Source organism: Dermacentor silvarum, chromosome 5 (assembly GCF_013339745.2).
Source record: "Dermacentor silvarum isolate Dsil-2018 chromosome 5, BIME_Dsil_1.4, whole genome shotgun sequence".
Taxonomy (NCBI): Eukaryota; Metazoa; Arthropoda; class Arachnida; order Ixodida; family Ixodidae; genus Dermacentor; species Dermacentor silvarum.
The window spans coordinates 22,304,853-22,326,392 of record NC_051158.1 but is presented as its reverse complement, the minus strand read 5'-3'; the positions used below and the strand labels follow the sequence as shown (position 1 = coordinate 22,326,392).

General features: G+C 44.5%; 2 protein-coding genes across 2 annotated transcripts in view; one reads left to right on the top strand and one right to left on the bottom strand.

The window, feature by feature from the left end:
• The first annotated feature begins 539 nt into the window (after positions 1-539).
• On the top strand, positions 540-15,241 carry LOC119453055 (alkylated DNA repair protein alkB homolog 8-like). The gene is given in 13 exon segments (XM_037715041.2): positions 540-1,082; positions 1,176-1,404; positions 1,624-1,773; positions 2,312-2,503; positions 3,997-4,174; positions 5,382-5,509; positions 6,099-6,132; positions 7,224-7,275; positions 7,373-7,528; positions 8,307-8,456; positions 10,430-10,582; positions 10,584-10,711; positions 15,041-15,241. Coding segments are annotated over 13 exon segments (1,860 nt in total). The 5' UTR covers positions 540-926; the 3' UTR covers positions 15,195-15,241.
• Positions 15,242-16,831: 1,590 nt separating this feature from the next.
• The window catches only part of LOC119453056 (protein tweety-like), a 35,489-nt gene continuing 30,780 nt past the window's right edge, over positions 16,832-21,540 (bottom strand). Inside the window, 2 exon segments of the mRNA XM_049667494.1 lie at positions 16,832-20,398; positions 20,612-20,730. Coding sequence (XP_049523451.1) covers positions 20,380-20,398; positions 20,612-20,730 — 138 coding nt within the window. The 3' untranslated portion in view covers positions 16,832-20,379.

The following is a 21,540-nucleotide window of genomic DNA, read 5'->3' as shown; positions in this document are numbered from 1 at the left end:
TGAAAAGAAAAGTGTACAATCATTGCATTCTACCGGTGATAACATATGGGGCAGAAACTTGGAGGTTAACAAAGAAGCTCGAGAACAAGTTAAGGACCGCACAAAGAGCGATGGAACGAAAAATGTGAGGCCTAACGTTAAGAGACAGGTAGACAGCGGTGTGGATCAGAGAACAAACGGAGATAGTTGACATTAAGCGGAAAAAGTGGAGCTGGGTAGGTCATCTAATGCGTAGGATGGATAACTGGTTGACCATTAGGGTTACAGAATGGATACCAATAGAAGGAAAGCGCAGTCGAGGACTGCAGATAATTAGGTGGAGTGATGAAGTTAGGAAATTTGCAAGCGCAAGTTGGAATCAGCTAGTGCAAGACAGGGGTAATGGAGATCGCAGGGAGAGGCCTCCGTCCTGCAGTGGACATAAATATAGTCTGCTGCTGATGATGATGACGATGATGAAAGCACATACAACTTTCTCTGTGCGCCGCAGCCATTTTTCCGTTGCCACATGCAAATGTGTAGCCGTGACCACGCCGTGACAAGCTCTGAAAAGAAGTTAGCGTCGCTGAACGGCGTCCTATAAACAAAATTGCGAAAGTAGCGTCCTCTAAGTGGATGTCCCAATTTTCAAGCTGCTGAGCATAGCCTCCAAGATTGATCAACAGCGTGAGTCGTTAATCTCAGAGGTCTTCACTCAAATCTCACTTAGCCCATATAGTTCCGTGACTCCAGACCTCTGAGCCAGACCTCTGATTACTCTTCTTAATGCCAAATACTTTGTGCAGCGAAGCAAACAGTTTTTTTTATGCTTCTAAGTTTGTGAACGCGATGCACACGCGTTGCGTGAAGTTCGCGTTTAGTTGAGTCGAGTCATTAGAAACGTTGTCGTGGCAACCTAGGCTAATGGCGGCGCCCACGAAGTTGTTATGGCAGCACGCGAGATTGATTTAGTTTCGACCGATGAAGTGGCTGCGAAGTTAAAGCTCACAAAGTCAGAGAGAAAAGCTCGTCGAAAAGTGGCAAGATGTGCTCGGATCATCCGCGAGAACACCGGCGTCGACGTGTGCGACTATCCGACGAGGGTGATTACCACCATATTTTCTTTACTGTCGCGTAGTAGTCGATCGCAAGTTCCGTTTTCATGGTTTTGCTTTTATATTTTTCATTACTTTCAGTTCTTAGTGCTCAACAACTGTGGAATGGTTTGCGGTGGTAGCTACGAGGCCATCTACAGCGAACTTCACTGCTACGGCAGCATACAAGACATCTTGCTCATCCCTGGTCAACCGTTTGCCGTAGTGGTATTCGAGGACGTCGACTCAAGCACTGCCGCGGCTTGTTACCTGAGCAGCAACGTACCAACATTCGCTAAGGACCCCGTGTTTCCTGCATTCATTGAACAAGGTTAGTCCTCTGGGAAGAAAGTTCATTTCTAACACAAGTTACCGCAAGAAAAGAACTGGCTCTCATTGTGCACGTTGACCGTGTAGAATCACCTCGTAATCAGGGCCATTAGGTAGAGATATTATAAACGATGCAACACAGACGTCTGTTAAGCAGCTTCGTCCTGTATTCACACACCGATGTCCTCCTATTTTTCACCCCTCTCTGATGTATTGTCAGCGCCAAGCATCGGAGGAAACACCTGCAGCAACCTTTTCGATGACAGGCAACTGCCGCAGGGATTGAAGCTTATTAAAGATGCCATCACCGAGCAAGAGGCAACCGACCTAGCACAACTGATCACGTGGGGTGATTCAGAAGAGTCACAAGGTGAGAAAAGTCCCGGCATGCCAGCAAAGTATGTCGCCCCACTTTGTGGTGGTCCAGTGTCCGCAGCCGATGGTTGCAATCATTTGTCGGGCACAGTGTGAATAGAAACCGTTAACAGTAATTCCTTCACACACCGAGCAAGATTCAGGTAAGTGGATTTGAGCACGCTAAGAAATGCTATCGTATTTAGAAGTTATTATTTTCAATCCCAGAGCTGTTAGAAAAAGCTTTTTATTGTTGTTAAGATGAAAATATGTAAGATGTCGACCACTGATGTCTAACTGAGACACCATAGTGACGTGTTTTTTTGTCGTAGCTGAAGTGGTACTTTTGATGGTATTCTATTAACCTCGTTCTACCAGACATAACAACTGTCAAGATCAAGTTTGTTCTTCTACTGTCCTTATGATTCGTGCAGGGGCTATGATATTCTGTAAAAATGTGTTTACATTCCGATCCTTCTTGGAGGAAAGAGCAAAAAGAAAGTCTTTATTTGTTAGTCTTTCCTAGGCCTCACATTGGTGTCCTTTCGCTGCAGCTCTTCGTCAGCGGGAAGTCCGCCATTTTGGGTACGCCTTCGACTACAGCCTCCAGGGAGTACAGAAGGATGCACCACTGTCCGAACGCATTCCAGAAGAATGTGCGCCTTTCTTGGACCGGCTTGTCGCTGCCGGTCACTTGGACAGACTTCCCGACCAGCTAACTGTGACCCGCTACCTCCCTGGACAGGGTAATACTCGTTTGCATTTGGAAGTCTCTGCAATGCAGAGCCCATTTGCAAAGTGTGATCTGTTACACGAATCCAATTTTGCTTAGTTCACAAAAGATGTTACGTCACTTTTTTAAAATTATGTTTTCTAGGTGGCTGGGACTCATTTTGACTAACTGCTCACCTCTCCACGTGCTTGAGAAAGCTACCATGCAATAGAGAGATGTGGTGCATTTCATAGTGTGAAATGCACCACGAAGATTACATAATCTTTTTTTCACGTGCATCTATGGTAAAACAGGCACTTTTAAGTCATCTGCAACATGACATTCGCTTGGTGAATGACCTCCCAATATCCTAGTAGCTGAAGCTAACAATGAAAAATTCCGTCACCACATAAACACACATTTCTTACTTTAATTAACTTCTTGTCTGCATTTCATGCCTTTTTCACCTTGAAGATTTTTGACTTTGTGTACAGTTGATTCTTCATTGTATAATTATTAACAAAGTGTTCTTATGATTTGTATAATTATATTTTGTCTATATTGTGTTAAATTTTGAAGCTCCCCCTACCCAATGCCCATTTTTCGGGCCCATAAGGTATTTCAAGTAAATGAATAAAGTTCTGAATTTGCAGTTGGGCTTAAGAAAAAACAGGAATCTTTCTTAGCTCTTTATTATGCTTAATATAGATGCACTGCGGAATCCATTATGTGTAATTGATCTATTTATCTAGCACTGACATCAATGCAGTTGCTTTGTTGGAGCATTATTACTAACATGGCAAAAAGCTATGATTGAGTCCAATCCATAGCCACTGTTGCTTAGTGGCTGTGGCGTTCTGCTGCTGACCACAAGGTCGAGAGTTCAGTTCCCTGCTGCAGCAGCTGCATTCCAAACTCGATGGCACCTGTTTTTAGATTTAGGCGTACATTAAACTATAGGTGGTCCAGCTTTTCTCGATTTTCACCCTTTGGGATGCATAATAACCGTCATCGTTCGAGAGTGCCTTTCCTTCCTCTAATGCAACACATCCGGTACTTCAAGGTCACAAACAGCGTGCGCATTATCAGCCTGGAATATCATTCTTAACAGGAAAGTAGCGAGCGCAGAGTTCTCAAGAAAAAAAACGCACGCAAGGCAGATGGGGGTAATTGTTGTGGGACAAAGATACGCCCCAAAGGGTGTAGCCTGTTTTTAGAATGCATCATTAGACTTTTTATTTGAGTCCTTGGCTTACATCTGCCCGCACTGCAAAAGCTTTGACTGGTGTCTATGGCACCTGTAAATTTACATGCAAGCTGTTCATGGAAAATTTTGATGAGCGGCGAAGCACACATTTATCACTCGTCTGTCCCGCTTTCAAATTGCGCCGCACTCTCGGGACAACCTCACGCCAGTTAGGTGGCAGTGCAGAAGATGCCACCGCAGTTAACGGTTGGCCCAGCACGTTCTCGTGGATGTCGCGATGACAGATGTGTTACACTCGCGCAACGCTTCTTTTTTGCCAGGAATCCCTCCGCATGTTGACAGCCACGAATCCTTTGACGATGACATCCTGCTGCTTAGCTTGGGCTCCCCGGTCGTGATGAACTTCCGGCACCCCGATGGCCGCCAGGTGGCTCAGGTTCTGCCTCCCTGCAGCGCACTTATTCTGTCTGGCGACAGCCGCTACATGTGGTCTCACGGGTGAGAAAGCTTGGTTCAACTACCGTATAGACTGGTGTAAAGGCCGCACTTTTTTTCTTCACAATTTCGACGACCGAATTGTCATACTGAATTGTCAGACCAAAGTGCCACCTCCCTGTGTGCTGTGGATTTCCACGGTTAAGAGGAAACCTTAGTTCGGAGCCCGCAACAATGTTGCTGTTAAGTTACGCGGGAAATGTGCGAATGCTATCACTAGGTGACCACTGAACCAATCTGAATGAAAGTAGTCCGAATCGAAAGAAATAAAATTCAATTCCAGTGGCAACCAGAAACAGAATGCTGATTTAGGCCTCCACACATTTATAGAAAATGACGAAAATTGGTAAACTAAGACAATTTGGAGCAAATTGCAGCAAGTATTTAATCCCATAAATCTGTATTAGCAGAATTTAACTGTAAACTAAGTCTGTTAATATGTCTAAAGTGAACAAACATGACGCAATATACATAGCTCTCAATTACATGGGTAGTTTGTGAATAGGACTTTTTGCAAAACTCAAGTAGCAAAGCATTTTGTGTAAACTTTAATAAACGAATATAGTTTAGGCGCTGTAATAGGTGCAGCTTGCAGAATCGCAATATCTACTTTTATTGTAGAGTTACAAAGTTGTCCACTTGAGACTTAAATTCCCCTAAATATTTCAATTTCTGGCAGTTTTCGTATAAGAATTGAGGCCCAGAGTAAACATATATGCTTACTGCAATCATTAGAACTTTTACTTGTAATGTGATAAATATCATTCAAATATACTCAATGGTGGCCAAATAAAAGCATTTGTGCATTTCACAGGTACATAGGAAGGGCAACAGGAAAAGCTTCATATTAAAAGGCGGCTTTAGCTCGAAACCAACACCAATTTATTCCAACACACGGAAAACAAATCGTACCGGCAGTGAGGTTTCGGAAGAAAAAGGACGAAATTTCGACCTTTCCTTTTTTTTTCTGCTGAAACCTCACTGCCAGTACAATTTGTTTGTTTAGCAGTAAATCTTCTTTCATTAACTGAATGACAATGAAGTTGTGAAACAATACTTTACAACAGTGTGAAGTGATGTTGCTCTTTCGTATGCATCGCGGACATTAACTGTGAGCTTCACAGAACTAACGGTCTAAGTACCGCGCTGACAAACTTACAAGACCGACGAGACAAAGAGTTCTTACGTTGTGGTTCTCTTATGCATCCAGTATCGCGTCACGCAAGTTCGACATTGTTCCGAGATCCAGTGGACTGGACAACGGTCTAACTCTTTCTCAGCGCGGTGTCCGGATTTCATACACGTTCAGGCACATACGAAGAGGAAGCTGCAAATGTGGTGAGCACCGCCTGGCCGATCTTGCTGCCTCGCATCCCTTGCTTACCTTTGCGGCACGCATACTGTACATTTTTTGTATTTCTGTACATTTTTACTCACGAGTAACCGCGTACTGCGACATTCAAAAGCAAGTTTCCGGAAACAATCGCAGTTTGTTTGTCCAGCAATCACCGATTCAAGGTATAAGCCAGTGCGAAAACTGCAGGCACGAACTAGAACAAAGACACAAACAAATGCCTTCTGCAAGATGCGCACTTCATGTATGAATATTCTTTCTGCTCTAAATAAACTTCAGTTGGGAGTGGCGTCTGCTCGTGTGTGTGTTGTTCATGTCTGTATGCTTCGCACCAAGTCGCACAAGCTTCGATAGATCACCGTTTCGTTGCAGTTTTACAGTGAAATGTTGTTCGGCTTTACGGCAATGCACTCTGCATTCCCGCACATGCAGACACAATTTGTATATCATTCGCGCACACGCTTCGTACCCCAATATTTTTGTTTCTGATGCCAATCACAGGCGTGAAAAATATGCAAATTTGGTTCGTTATTTGGGTCTATGGGGTAACTACTTTATAATTTGTTTCTGCAGGAAACGCCTTGCTGTGCGATTCTCATCGTTTTGGGTAAGTTGGCATTGTGCCCAGCCGCTTGTGAAAGCCCACTTATATATATGGTGGACAGATACCAATAGTCAAGTTTTGCCACTTGCCTGTGTCTTGATATTTGACCGGTGTCGTTCTAGGGGCGTGCGAATATCCGAAATTCCCAATACAAGTAGAATAGCCTTTGCTATTCGATTCGAGAATTCACTATTAGAATATGTAAGGGATAACAACACTTATTGGAGTCACAAAGGATAGAGAGTGATGGAAAAGGGGACTGTAGCGAATTATTTTGCTGCACTGGAACTGCGGTCACCACGCAGGGGCACTGGTTCCCGAGCAAATGCACGGGGCAGATTATTCTTTCAGTCATTCATTATGAATGCCTTCTAGACAGCCTATATGTGATTTTGTTATCTCGATTTAGAGCAAAGCAATTTATTATTTGGCCAGTCTCACCATGGTACTTCTTTTTTTTTCATTAATGTCATTGTCACAGTGCACCAGATGCTTCTAGTTCACAAGCTCCTTTGTTTAAACTGGATGTCCATTTGCGAACGGCATTGCATGCATTACATTTGAATCTGCTTGTAAATAAGCCATGAAAATAATGTTGATAAGCCCCCTTTTTTTACAAAGAGGACTCCACACAAGCTTTATATTTTATTGTATTCAGAAATTTAACATTCAGTTCAATACTATTTAGAGGTCCTTTTTCTCAAATGCTCGAATTTGATTTGATTCTGAAATTTTACTTTTAGAACACCCTTAGTCTTTATAAAAGTGACTTCAATTGACATAGCTAACAGCATTGCACTATCTGTCTTCATTGTAAGGTAGAAAACTTTATAATTTCATTTTTTTTTTCACTTTTCTCATTCGTTAATTTTATAAAGCAATAAATCGGAGGTCGAAATAAAGAAAATCAGCTTCCAGCAGTTGGTAGAACTTAACCTTTTACGTTTAAAATGCTCAGCGGTGCTCAAATGAGAATGTTGCTGTATTTCACAGGTCCCTGGAAAGGGACACTCAGAGGCAAAGTTACCTATTACTACAAAGTCCTTTCAAGTTTTAACAAAGCTTACATCTTTATTGTTCAAACTGAATCGCAGAAACCAAGACAATGCATCTGCTCTGAGGCTAGAAGTGGAACACGTCTACAAGGTGAATGACGTTCCTCTGTTCACAGAGTCAGTGCTTATGATTTTAGCCCCAGAACTAGCATTATTCAGACTGCAGCTGTAGTGTTTTGCGCACACAGGTGTACGAAAACATAGCAGAGCAGTTCAGCGACACCAGGTATAAACAGTGGCCCAAAGTCGCAGAGTTCCTGGATTCGTTGGAACAAGGCTCACTTTTGCTCGACGCTGGCTGTGGCAATGGCAAGTACCTCACAGGTCACGACAAGCTCCTCAAGGTTAGTGCATCTCAAATTTTTATAAATAAAGCACAAAAAGTTCCAATGCACTTAGTAAAATAAATTAGCCTGTCACTGCGCAGCATACATTTGTGTCACTTTTTCTTGCCAGAAATCTTATTTCTGTCTAAATCGAGCATGATCATCACACTGTCGTGCCTGGGTGCATCGTCTCCCGATAAGGAGAGCACTGGTTCTCAGTGTTCTGGTTTTTGCACCATTTCCAGTGAGCCTGGGAAGCAAACTTCTGATTTAGGGTCAGTAATATTTTGACAGAAATTACCCTAAATTGCTAAGGTAAAAAAAAAAATGTTTACAATGTTTACAAATCCACAATTGCGCACCAAAAACCAGAAAATTGTAGCTCTGTAAACTACAACTGGATTTTGAAAGCAACCCTTTGTAATGTGCACCGTTATGACAGAAACTTGCTAATATTGCCATTATACTGGGATACGAACATTGTTTTCTATAACTTGATGTGAATGGTAAACTCAATGTTTTTTTTTGGTGGTGGAGGTGGGGGGGGGGAAGGGGGCAATTTTGTTAAATATTGGCCTGAATGAGAAATTTGCTCCCAACAATTGGCACATAACTTTCTCTTTCAAATGCAATAAACCCACAAAATCAGTTGAGTGTATGCTAAACAAAATGATTTAGACAGCTTCCAAGATGAACCTTCCTAACTGGGCTTGAAACACTGTTCTCTCATAATGCCTACCTGAAGTCAAAACGATGCGAATAGACGTGCATGTTTCTCTTTTTTTCCTACACAAAGCTTGGTTTCGACCGCAGCCAACGGCTCTGTGATATTTGTCGGCATCGTGGACTGGAAGTTCTTCAAGCCGATGTACTGCAGATGCCATTTAGAAGGGGAGTCTTTGATGCCTGCATTAGCATAGCAGTGCTGCATCATCTGTCTACCATTGTGAGTACACACAATATCCACTGGGTTTGTTGCCGAGGTTTTTCTGTATAGCATGCATGTTACGTTGAGGGGACGCTTGAGCAGTACAACATCAGTTTAGAATGGTAGATTACCTTGCGAACACTCTTTTTGCACTTCAATAAAAGGTGATTATTTTTCAGGAATGAAGGCCAAGTTTCCCTGTTTTGAAATTTGTGCCCAAGCTGTGCCTCTCATTGTGATGCTACAGCTTTCAAGGCTCAATTGTGTATTTGTCTCGTTTGTGCCAGAGATGTCCACAAAGGTTGCTAAGTCAAGTCCTTTTGTTAGGTTATGCAATTATGGCAGTGCAGTTATTTTATACAGTTGAACATTGTCGGCGCAAAGCCGTGTCCGACATGAAAAAAAAAAAAGCCCCTTTCTTAAAGAAAGATGCTTGAATGCGAAGCTGTCGCCCATGCAAACTGATTCAGAGTCAAAGTCCAAAGTCAACGACCACTCAACGAACCCAAGAAATGCTGAGCAACCCGATGTGATGCGTATGTGATTTGATTGCTTGTTTAGAATTGTATTTTTTGAATGTTGAAGTTGAATGAAGACATTTCATTCAGTTGCATAGCCTTTATTTTAGATCATGTAGCCATTGATTACACGCACACACTCACGGACTGCATGCCGTTGCCGATACACGGGATCGGCCTTACGGGCACGATCGCACTCGCGCTTACGTTCGCGTACGGCAGCCTCATCTTCTGCCATGCGCTGCACCCGCGGCCTACCGATGGCGACGGCCGGGAATGCATTGTGCGACGTGGAACCTCGTTGATACGATCTTTATGGGAAGCAGAAAATAAAGCGCATTATCTGAAAATCGTATCATCCAACATACTATCCAACCAAATCGTATTATCGGGAAAAGAAAGAAAAAAACGTATCATCTCAAAAAACGTATTATGCAGAATCGTATCAATCGGGTTCCACTGTATACAATTCGTGTGGGTAGCATGGTGTTGCAGTTCCCATTGTTCTTATCGGTACAATTGCCATTGTAAACTGTAGTGTTCTATGATTCTGCGCGCAGATAGTTCCATTGTGCAAGTAGGCCTTCCTGCAGGGCATTTTCGGCGCTCACAGACGAATCAGTGATACATAGAAAACTTTGCTTTAATATGTTTGTTATATTTGATGTTTGTTATAGCTTATAAGCATGTATTTGTTACACTTTAATGTTGACAACAAAGATTGTTTACTAAGTCATATCTATAATTTGTTATAGCCATGTTCGTTATGACAGAGGTTTCACTGTATACATTGATAAAAAGTTTAGGCCTGAGCAGACACTGCCAATACCTGAAACTTCATGAGAAACTGGTGTGGGAACTCAAGGTGGTGTCACCAGCAATCTCGCTTTGACATCAATTCTGGCATACCAACTCTCTGCTCATGAAATAAGTGTATTTGCAATTCCAGAAGCGCAAAGTGTCAACAGAGTCTATCTTGCTAATTATATTTCGTGTTCCTTTAACAGAACTCTTGCTAAATGCATGTGATGACACAGGGTCAAACTTCTGAACAAGAATACCAAACATTGTTCATAGACCGAAGACAATTTGCTGGCCACCACAATCAATTACTTCTTGGGGTGTAGAAATAGCAGAATATGCAAGTGCTTATTACGAGAATTCCTCCTTTTCTTGTTCCTTGATTCATAATGCACAGATTGCTAATGCTGTTTGACAGATTGGTTTGCTGCTGGATTCCTAATGCTAATGTTATCAGCGTAAAATAAATCAAATAGGACACCTATACTGTAAATACTGGGTTTCTGATGCTAGCTGCTAGCGTCCTCTCGCTTTGTCTCGTCCGATTTTGCGCTAGTTGAATTGCCTTCAACGAAGTTCAGCTTACAAGCTGCAGCAACATCCTACATCACCAGGTGCTTACATGAACTACCCTTGCCTATTCCGTTGTTGTTTCACGCTGAAACTAAACAGGAGCGTCGAGAGGCGGCGGTGCACGAAATCCTGCGCGTGCTGCGGCCTGGCGGACGTGCGCTTGTCTACGTCTGGGCCTTGGAGCAGAACAACCCCGGTGGCGATGAAGAAGACGCACTGTCGAAATATGTAAACCCCAACAAAGCTGCTGCCTAACTGTGGAAGTCAAGTCGAGTCTCCGGAAACATCAGCGCTGCCCGTGCATTGCAATCGAACTCAGTTTCAGGCCAGGGACATGCTGGTGCCTTGGCATTCCAAGAATACGCAAGAGACCCACTACAGGTGATTATCTAGTGTCACTTGCCTTTGGGAATGGGAGACTAACCTTGTGATCAGTCAGTCGTATGTTTTGACCGCAGTTATATTTTTTTACTGGATGTAGTGGTATTCTGCAAGTGTCCACCTAGTGGACATGTCCATTTCGTCTGCTCCTGATGTTCCGATTGGCTAGACTGGGGTACGAGTCGGAAGACAGGCGCCCCTAGCCAATCAGCACTTCAGCAGCAGACGAAATTGACATATCCACTAGGTGGACACTTGCAGAATACCACCCCTGGTTTCACTGTCTGGGGCATATAAGGCAGTGAGGCTAACTGCTCTTCTTATGGTACTGTATCTCTGCAAGCATATTGGGACCACAAATACTATAGAATGCGAAGGAGTTGCCTTTGAAAGATATTACAATTATAAAGCATACGAATGTTGCATAATGAAGCCGCATCCGTGCAGTTGCTAGACTTGGCCAATTTATTACATTTCTCAATGTGCAGTATCTACCTGTAGGTGGCCTACCTCCACCACAGGAGTGTAGTCTGTTAGCACAGTACAGTAGGATATCCTGTAGCGCTTGGGACAGATGTGTTTGCGCAGATGAGGTCTGGTGGACGCAGTGTTACGGTAACAGGTCGAGCCATTGGACCTAAAGCCCTAAATAAGCAGTTTTTTTTTTAGTATTAGACTGTGTGCTAACGCTCCGATTCCCTTTTGTTGTGCTTATCTATCACTCATGCTATGGAGAGGTTGGCTTTCCCGCATACCTTAGTCGCCTTGTGGCCTAGCTGATCGCGTTAACGGGAAGCAAAAGCAATCTTGTTACATTCAAAGCGTGGTTTCAATTGTACTGCAATTGTGCTGCTTCTGGCTGGCAGTTCTGCAAAATGCCTCGCGCTGTGTTCATGCAAATACAGTATGAATCTAAAAAAAAGCATTGTGGACTATCGTCAGGGGATAGGTTGCGCTTAAAAGACCCCCCCCCCTCGCTAGGCCACATAGCAAATTATTGTTATACGCTGGAAATTGGTACGTGCCCTCTAAGGAGTCTTCTGCCATAAGAATCTTTCAAATCAGTTCATTAATAACAATGATAGAAACATTTGAAGTGCCGCGAACCGTGATTTCAGGACGCGAGCGTCACCGCCGACATAGACACTCTCTCTACTCTGCAAGCCTCTGCAAGCGAAATTCTTCCCTTCATTCTCCCATACTGGAGTATCGCTTGACGAATACGTCACGGGCTCCGCCTTCATTCTTTTTTCCTCTCTTGCGTTTTTGCTGAACTTCTGGTGACGGTCTTGCGTGCGAGCTGTTGCTTTTGTCTCGTTTCGTGCAGTGGACGATTTTGCACGCTGTGCACGAGAACACCTGGTTAGCGGTATAAATCAGAGCCACAATCACGAGCATTGAGGCATACGCGAGGGGATGAAAGAGCATGATGGCAGCGCTGTAACACAGTAGAAAATGACATAGTTTCATTCTCTGTGCGCAACTGCACGACGTGGGAACAAGCAGACGAAACAGAAGTACATCTCTCTTGCTACGGTATGAAGTAACAAAAAAAAAAAAAAAAAAAACACGTAGACATTTGGTTTGTATGTTTTATTATTTCTGTAAACTTTTAATTCGTCTATCGAATAATATTAAACAAATAACTGGTGTTGCTTTGAATGATTCTCGGAAGTCACATCTCACTGTGAGTGACGTCGCATCACAGCACGTAGGCACACTTGGCCGATTGACGTCAACTCTCCGGCTCTGGTAGTACGGCGCCCGCGAGGAGAAGGGCAAATGGCATTTGGTTTGAAAGTTAAGGCCTTTCTGCCGTGCGTAGGGATATGAAGCTTAGCAGACACGATCGTTAGCGAGCATTGTATGCACTGCGCTTGTCAGCTCAAAATGGCCAGACCTGGTGAGGCTCCCTTTAAGCAACCTGCGTCAGTACAATGTAAGGATTCCTTTTGATCAATTCTGTTCCTTTATCATTTGTGGCTCGCCACTGATGAAGCGAGGAAAGGAAAAGGATTATTTCACAGCCATCTTCCATGTATAGTAACCATCTTGATTGAGACTAGCGCTTCCGGACTGCAGTTATGTACTAGTTTGTCCACTTGGGATTCTTGAACATTCACTCAAAGCACAGTACAGCGTTTTTGCATTTCACTCCCACTGGAATGCGGCCATCATGGCTAGGAATTTGAACTCAAATGAGCAGCAAAATGTCTTAACGATTGTGCCACTGTAGCGAGTGGCACCTCAGTCACACTATGAGCAAGTGTCACTTAGCCATCATGCTGCTACACTGGAAAGTGTCGTTTGGAATTGATGGCAGCGTCACTGGTTAAATCAGCCGGCACATTATACATTTATTATTTTGGGCAGTATTGCAAAGTACCAACATGGTCACGAGCCAAGACAAGACAGCACTGTATTCAACACCTGAGAGTGGCGAGGTGTCAAAGCCTCAAAAAAGGTGTCAAAAAACGAGACGGCTTTCGATGACAGAGGAAAAATGCCGGTTTTCATTGCAAATGGCATGGTGGAGCTTAAGAAGCTCACAAGAAAGTGGTTTCAGAATTGCTGCCGATCCTGCATTGAGTAATATTTGAGTTTTAAAGCACTACTTTCGGAGATACAACACACATTGATGCAGCGAAGTGAGTTACTTTATCAACAGTAAGCTTCGCTACTTTTTTTTTTAATGCTGTGTTTGTCATCCCGAAACTGCACAGTGGGTTACGAGGGTCACTGTACAGGAGGGCTCTGGATTAATTTCGACCATCCGAGATTCTTTAATGAGTGCCTAAATGCACAGCGCTGCAATCTGCCCCTGTCGAAATGCGGCTGCCTTTGCTGGGATCGCACTCGCGACCTCGTGACCTGCAGCGCAATGCCATAGCCACTGCGATAAGCCTATGAATAACACTGAATCATAGTGGCACTGTGCTTTCCCGCCTGACGGAGGTATAAATCGTGCCGTTTTACACCCCATCAGTGGTGAATTACGACAATCTGTCAATAAATGTAACACATTTACGTAATTTTATGCCAAGGTGCTGGAGACTCCATCGAAAGCAAGTCAAGGAGGAAGTAGGCTGGCTCTTTGTGCATTTTATAGTCAGTCATCATAATTGCAGAGTAATTAAATATCCACTTGTTTTACAGCCAGTCATGATACATTTCCTTGTAAAAAGAATTGAATCACCCGCTCGAATTACATGCAAAAGTTAATTATTGGCTGTAAGCATTACTAGAAAGGGGGGAAAAAACAACTAAATTGCTAACCCAAACGCCCCACGTCAAACGTGGCGACAAGCACAGTGGCACCTTTGTCAAAGGGGTCGTCTCTAGCGATACATTTCACTAAGAAGTCAAACGTAGGCACTTTAGCTAAGCAGAATGTTCAATTTACTCGAAGATTAATGTTCATGGCCAATTTCCTCACCGCCACTGCACAGAAATGGCAAAAATAAGTTGCGTACACAAATCTGTATGCCGTGACTGAAGAGCGTACCCTAGTGTTGCTCACTGTTGATATAGTAAAATAAGTATGCAAGTCGTGACACGTGTTTTCAGAAAGACTTGCAAGCAAGCGTAGCATCCTCTCCTTGCTCATGTTTCGCTCTGTCTAGCGACCATATTACCAGTACAACAAACTGCACCTGTTTCTTTTTACAGCGCAAGTTTTATGGGCTCATTCTAATAGCCGTTTCGGTTCGCGTTGTTGTCCGCCGCTGCTGCGTAAACGCTGTCGCCCGAAATGCGAAAAAAAGTACCCGGTCTCCGCCGGGATCGAACCCAGGCCCGCTGCGTGGGAGTCGGTTACTTTACCACCGAGCCACGCAAGCGCTTGCTATCAGCTACAGAAAAAGGCCCTAGGCAGGTGCGCAGGTGCAGACGACCTGAGCCTCCGCCAGTATGGTGGCGCCATCTACTTAAGGCGCCTGCAAAAGCCAAGTGCAATAAATGCGATCCCGATGCGAGATGGGCGCCACGTATTCCCGGTACACGTTATGGCGTCTCTTCAGAAGGTAAGAACCACTGCTGGAAGAAGCGAATCGTACAGCTACGTGCGCGGCTACAACCAAGCATCATCGAGCTCAGCAGACTGCTGTGCAGAGAGCATTACAAACCGCAGCTCGCCGTCGACGCTGGGCGGACAGTTAAGATCGCTCTCGTCTAAACGAGGCGAAGGCTCTCGTGATCGCTCTCGTCTAAACGAGGCCACAAAGACCCTGTTGTGCATGGTGCCGAAATTGCTACTCTTAAGCCGCTGCACCAGCTTACATTGTGACTTTTTTTTTCTCCATCCTTAATTGACATCTCTTCTTTTGCCAGGTATTACCACTTGTTCCAGCAGGGAGAACTTCGAGAATTGCTTGAAAGCGTGTCTCCAGGCTGTGTTGAGACAGAATACCATGATCAGGGTAACTGGTGTGCAGTGATTGTCAAACAAGACTTGGCTAGAGATGAAGTCAGCGTTGCCAGCTGATGCATGGAAACAATGAAGTGTGTCGATAAAAACATAGATTTTCAAAATGTTGTACGTTTGATCACTCGAAATTTGAAAACTGACGTCAGCTTCTCTATTCTTGTGGGGCACAAAGCCACACTTAGCAACCTAAGTATCTTATTAAAGAAAAAAAATAATTATGGGGTTATACGTGCCAAAACCACAATCTGATTATGAGGCACGCTGTAGTGGGGGACTCCTAAATAATTTGGACCACCTGGGGTTCTTTAACGTGCACCTAAATGGTACATGCGCGTTTTTGCATTTCGCCCCCCATCGAAATGCGGCCAAGATTTGATCCCGTGACCTCGTACTTAGCAGCCCAACACCATAGCCACTAAGCAACCATGGTGGGTTCCTAAATATCTTATTGGGGAAGAAGCTGCACTGCAATACATTTAAACACTGAGGTGAAAATGACAAGTTCTCCGTGTGGGGGTAAGAAAAGCCCACCTGTCCTTTAGTTGGCGCTGTGCACCCAGAGGCCTGAAGACAAACAGCGACATGTGGGGGCTGAAGAAGCTTTTTTTTATTCTTCTGGCTACATTTTGACAAACTGCTAGGTGTACCAACGGTAGGAAATTGTTGTCTTCTTGGCGCCGAGCAAACGCTCGTCACAGGTCATTGAAAATGGTTTTGTTCGGCTGGCCAATAAAAAAAAGTCTGTGGCCTTAGAGAAAAAGAATGAAAAGGTTCAACTGTCGACGACATCAGCATCGGTTCACAGTTCACTTGGCAGCAATTTTCAGCATTGGCATGAACGTTAGATGCATAACACCTATGTATGTCTTGGGTTAATTTGTACAAAAAAAAAAGGAATATGAAAGGTAACAGCCAAACTCAAGTTGATAGAGTAGTAATGTAAGCATCTACCTACAACTGTCGTTGATGCTAATCTCCAAAATAAAAATAAAACACTGACCTGCCTGAACAAGTGAAGCAATAATGCAATTGTGGTGAGTAAGCAGAGTCTGCAACATAAACATCTGATCTGTTACAAAACATTTCTTTTTGTTACCGTGGTTGCACGTGTTGCATGTACGATAAAGCTTTGCGTACTCAATAAGCACAAAATCAAAACTTAGTCTTCGTAAGAACATTCCTATAAGCTATAAAACTCAAGGGCAGCAACAAAACGAGCTGATGTCCTTTCAGTATTGAGAGCAGAGCTTCTTCAAAGCTCAGAGACCATAACATACTTAACACTGCACATTTATAAACAAGAATACAGTGGTTAAAAAACTGAAAACTGTACACTTTTACAGTGATTGCATTCGATAGCTTTAAAACCACAATATCATTTCTCGGAAAGCTTTCCGTTAAATAGTTACACAGACGAGCCTTAAAGCATTCAGCCAGTGAAGCAAGACCTTGCAGGCAGTCAGAGTCACACAGAAAAAACAAAAACAAAAGTCATTACACAGAGGTAGCCAAACAATACCCATTGTGCTAGCAAGCAGAGGATGACAGTGTTTTCGCTTTTGTCAATGGTGATACTGACAAAATGGAAAACCGGCGGGAAAATGGGCACAGTACTGAGTCTACTGCTATCTTCAAAGCACCTGAAGCCAACACGTCGGCATAAAATGCCAAGCTACGCGTGGTTTATATATTCTTTTTCTTCCATACATTTGAGACAGAGTGATGCATAGGCACCTGATCACTTTGCAAGACAACTCCTGCCACTGCCGACTGAATGCGGAGGTACAATTTCGCCGAAGGCGTGATGCGACGGCTAGAAACGCCTGTACAGCCAAAACTGCTGCTGGAGTTCAAAGCCAGACACTCGCGCCCATTTTGTGCACGCCTAGCTCACAACCGCCTCCCAACAAGTCGACGCGGTGTTTCGCAGATTTTCGCGTTTTGCCAAAATCATTCGCGGTTACAAAATGAACACGGCATTGGCAGCAGACATGTTGGTTCCAGGGCGCTCCGAGAATCCAAATGCATGGCTGGCTGAGAAGACCCAGAAACTTCGAGAACAATACATCTTTGGTTTTCGATAGCTACAGAGTTGCTTCTGCGGTCTTCCAGCGAAAAGAAAGTATTAACAAAGTTCTTTTTTCCTCTCTCTTTTGTGATGTACACACATTGCACACACAGACAACGAAAATGAGACGTGTCGGTTGCCCTTTGCCAAAAAACAGCGCAGCACACACTTAACGACACGTACTACGTACAGTAATGACGACAAACCCGGGACACGCCCGAGAATGTGAAATGTGCGCACAGCAGCTCACGGATCTCTTTAGGGAGGCTTGAAACAAAAGAAACACAACCTGTTTACGCACATTTCAGATGTGTGCTGCATAAATGCAGCGTGACCACTTAATATGAAATACTGGAATGCAATGATTTCCTGCACACGAGAAAACAAACACCTGGAATGACTAAAGCAGTTGGTCCAGATGGTTTCTTGCAGAGACGTTACATCACGGAATCACGTTCTAAAAATATTTTTTAAAACAGCGCTTTACGCTGATAAAAAGTGGTAGACATTCATGTGTCAATCGCAGGAATGTGAAAGAAGTTGTGCCGGGGTGTATGTGTGCGTATACAATGATTTGGTCCATAGCAGGGATGTTGCTAAATGTGAGGATAGATTGTCAAAACGACAAATTTTACCTTGGTTGTTTCGTGCTCAAACGCATCTAGTTAGCATTCTTGGTGTGCAAAAGCAGGCCCTTCGACAAGTAAAACAGGCAATGCCTGACTTCAAACCTAATCAAGTTAAAATGCTTGTGTAGTCAGAACGTACGGCTGCACCGACAATACAGTCATTCACTCCGCAAATACAATTCACAAGCTTGAATAACAGCAGGATTAATATGCGACAAAATAAGCTAGCTGAGAATTTAAATAATTCTGAACTGGAGCGTAAAACCTTACCTTCTCTTTTTAAAGCATTCCGATAAGCATAAAACACTTCCAGCACAGACGACTAAATCGGTTGCTTCTGGTCCAACGTTTAAGACAGTACCGTGGAAATGAACACCTCACAACACGCCTTGCGCACAGCCATAATTTTTCATGTTGATCCATTCAGTGATTTCTGACCTGAGCAAGCGTACACAAAATAAAACTCTGCGACTGTGAGAACTTAAGTATGTCTATCCAGGCTGTCCATATACGCAATAAAAGGAAAGCCTCCCACAAAGAGATCCGCGCCTAGGTGGCAGAGCCGTACACGAGTTGAGCATTGGTGGATGCACGCGTCCGCAAGTCGGAGCGCGAGATTCTCGGCAACGAGAGAAGAAAAAAAAAAAAAAACGAAAAGGCGAAAGCAACGCGTACAAACAAACAAATGCGTGCGGTGACGTCACGGTGGCAGTCACAACCGGCATACGACGCCGACTGGCACTTTTCGGGTGAAGGACGACGGGTGCCCGAACAGAGTCTCGTTTACAACCCCGGGGTTTCTGCTGACTAGCTGGGCTCCTTGAGGGGAAAAAGAGAAATGAGGAACACCACCGGCCTGCTGCGGGTCAAGGAATGTTTGGGGCTGCAGGCACAGAGGTGCAGCAACAGTGATGATCACCGCATCAAGTTGCAGGACCGCATCAGGTGGCATCGCAACAAGTTGCACGACATCAAGCGTGGCACGACCAACCCTTCACGGCATTCTCTCCATGCAACCAACCATCGTAATTCCGTGTGGTGACCCGGGACGCCGTGAAACTTTCCCACGAATCCAGCATGAGAGAGTCTACAACCGACTACGGTGCCAGGGTTGAGGCGTTGTCACAACGCTCTTGCCCTTCCACCTGACCATCTCTCTGAAGCCTTTCTTGTGCAGCTTTTCATGGTGACGGTGAAGGACATGCCAGGGCGTGCCTTTTACGCAACTCCGTGCAGAAATTGTGCACAATCCGTCTCCAAGCTGTTTAACATTCCGTGACAACACTTGTGCGCAGCGTACGGTGAAGGTGGCGATGGGTTCTGAAGCAGTCTGGCGATGTGACGTGGCCCTGCTGGCTTGCATTGCAGAAGCAGCAAAGATAACTCGGGATTTCACTATGCTGATCACAACATCATTGCGCAGCTTGCTCACACCGTCGCACCCATGTTGAGTGGTTTTAACAGTCGTCCACAACTCCTCCGTTGATTCCATGCGGACCGCCAGCAAAAACACTTGCCCCGTGTGCAAGCAATTCTGGCAGGAATCAGTCGTGGTGGGTCGTGTAAATCGATACAAAGACGTGCACCGCACGTAAGCGAACTACATACTTGGGTACAAGCTTCTTTTGCTGCGGCGTTTACTGTTTGCGCCGAGCTTTGGCGAATTCGACAGGTTCAGTGAAATCAATTAAACATCAGCAGAGGACTTTGTACTGACTGTCTCTTGAGTCAAGTCTTCGAAATTCATTTGGCATCTTTGCAAGAATGTTTGCAAGGGGGTCACAGTGTTGCCCCGCTGTCTTTGTCTACTCGTGCTACCTTTGATCTGTCCTTTCATCTTCCATCTCAAGTCGCATCCACGACTCGCTAACTTACAAAGAACTTTGGCAGATACATGGCACCTTGAATATGACCATGCAAACATTCTGTAATGAGGACCGGCAGCCACCATCAAATATTCAAAGAAGAAACTTCCTGACTTGCCTTGTCAAATGGCCAACTTCAAAAAGATCACTGGTTGGAATGGTACACTACATCCAGATGCCTTCAAAACTCAATACACCTTACTGTGTATTCAGAAACACTGCAGACACGCTGAAAGCAGCACTTCTTATTAAAGCAGCAGTTCAGAGCTTGCTGCAATGCATCTTCAAACATATTCTTCAACAAAAGCATCTCGCGGTAACTTCTGAACAACACTGGTGGCACCAAGCTGCTCTTGCCACCGAATCCCCAGCAGATGCACTCGTGTTCCAGCGTGAGAAAGCGGATGAGAAAGCAACTGGCACATGATCAGACGAATACAGGGGACGATTAAAAAAAAAAAATAGCAAGGGAAGATGGGGAGCTCTACTAAGAGGGTCACTGTAGCACGTTCGACGATGCAAAAAAAAAAAGAAATCGCTGGTCTGGTGAGGTCAACACACTTGTGCGGTCAAATGATGGAGAAGGTACAAGAATGAGGGAAAGGAGGTGGTTTTCAACGTCTTCTCATTGCCGGAGTCAAGTCTCTGTCTCTTGCCCTCTCAGAACTTTGTGGCGCACGTCAGGTCGCCGTCGTGGTGCTGAAACAGCAACAAGGTTTTTCACGTCGGGTACGCTCGCCGAGACTGCAACGCCTGGTGGTACTGCCCAGCCCGGAGGAGTAGGACCAGGGCGAGATGCCCACCAAAAAACGGCCGGGATGAGGGGGGAGGGGAAAAATGGGATGTGGGAGAGAGAAAAAAAGGGAAAAAAACGCAAAAAAGAAAAATCATGCGGGGAGTCGAGACACTCACGCAAAGGAAACAAAAGAGAACGACAGGGCCCGCTCCGGCGTGACGCCCCGGCGTGTGTTGCCACCCCTGGACGCCAACAACGGTTCCCACGAGTCCGAGGCCACGGGCCGCATGCTGGCCTGGTCAAACATTTGAGGAACGCGGGAGGAGAGGGGCGGGTGACAGGCTCTGGTGGACTGACCGTCATGGGGGCTGTTTCGTCGTCCGCATGCTAACTCCACCGAGTGCAACTTTGCAGTCAAATTAACTTATAATTTTAAACACATGTGCAGTTACCACAGGAGAGGACGATATAATGAAAAATCTGTCACTTCCATTTGCTTTTGATGCTTACAGGAAGCCCAATTTTACATTACTGGCTGGAAGAAGAAATTTAACACTAAATTTTGCATATTCAGAGCCAAAGTCAGAACCGTACGCACACCAACGCCATCAGAAACATGGCTGCTGGATGTTAGAACCTGTTGGAGTCAACTGCTAACAACTTTGGCCACAGTAAGTTAAGTGTAATGCATGATTCCTCAGCTATTACATTATCGTTTGTCTTCCAATAACATTTGTCCAGCACGACAGCATAAACCATGAAATTTGTAAGGATTGCGCAAGTTCTATTCCTTTAACTACTAGGAAATGCCTCAAAAGGTGCAAGGGCAGCATCAGCTTACCTTCACTTGCCAGATTCCTCAAGTTACACCGAGGGAGACTGAGCTATTTCTTGCATTAAACATGTTTGTAAATTTCCCCATCCCGACCTTGGCAAATTATGCAAGTTGATGATCGAATAAGCAAAAATGGAAGAACAGGGTAGTTTGGGGAAAACCTCACTGCAAAGTTTAGCAGCTGTTAAACAAATTCAACAAGCTAGAGTTGCAGTACCAATGAACTTCAAACACACGTGCCCTATCACTGTGTTCCATCAATGACAGTGC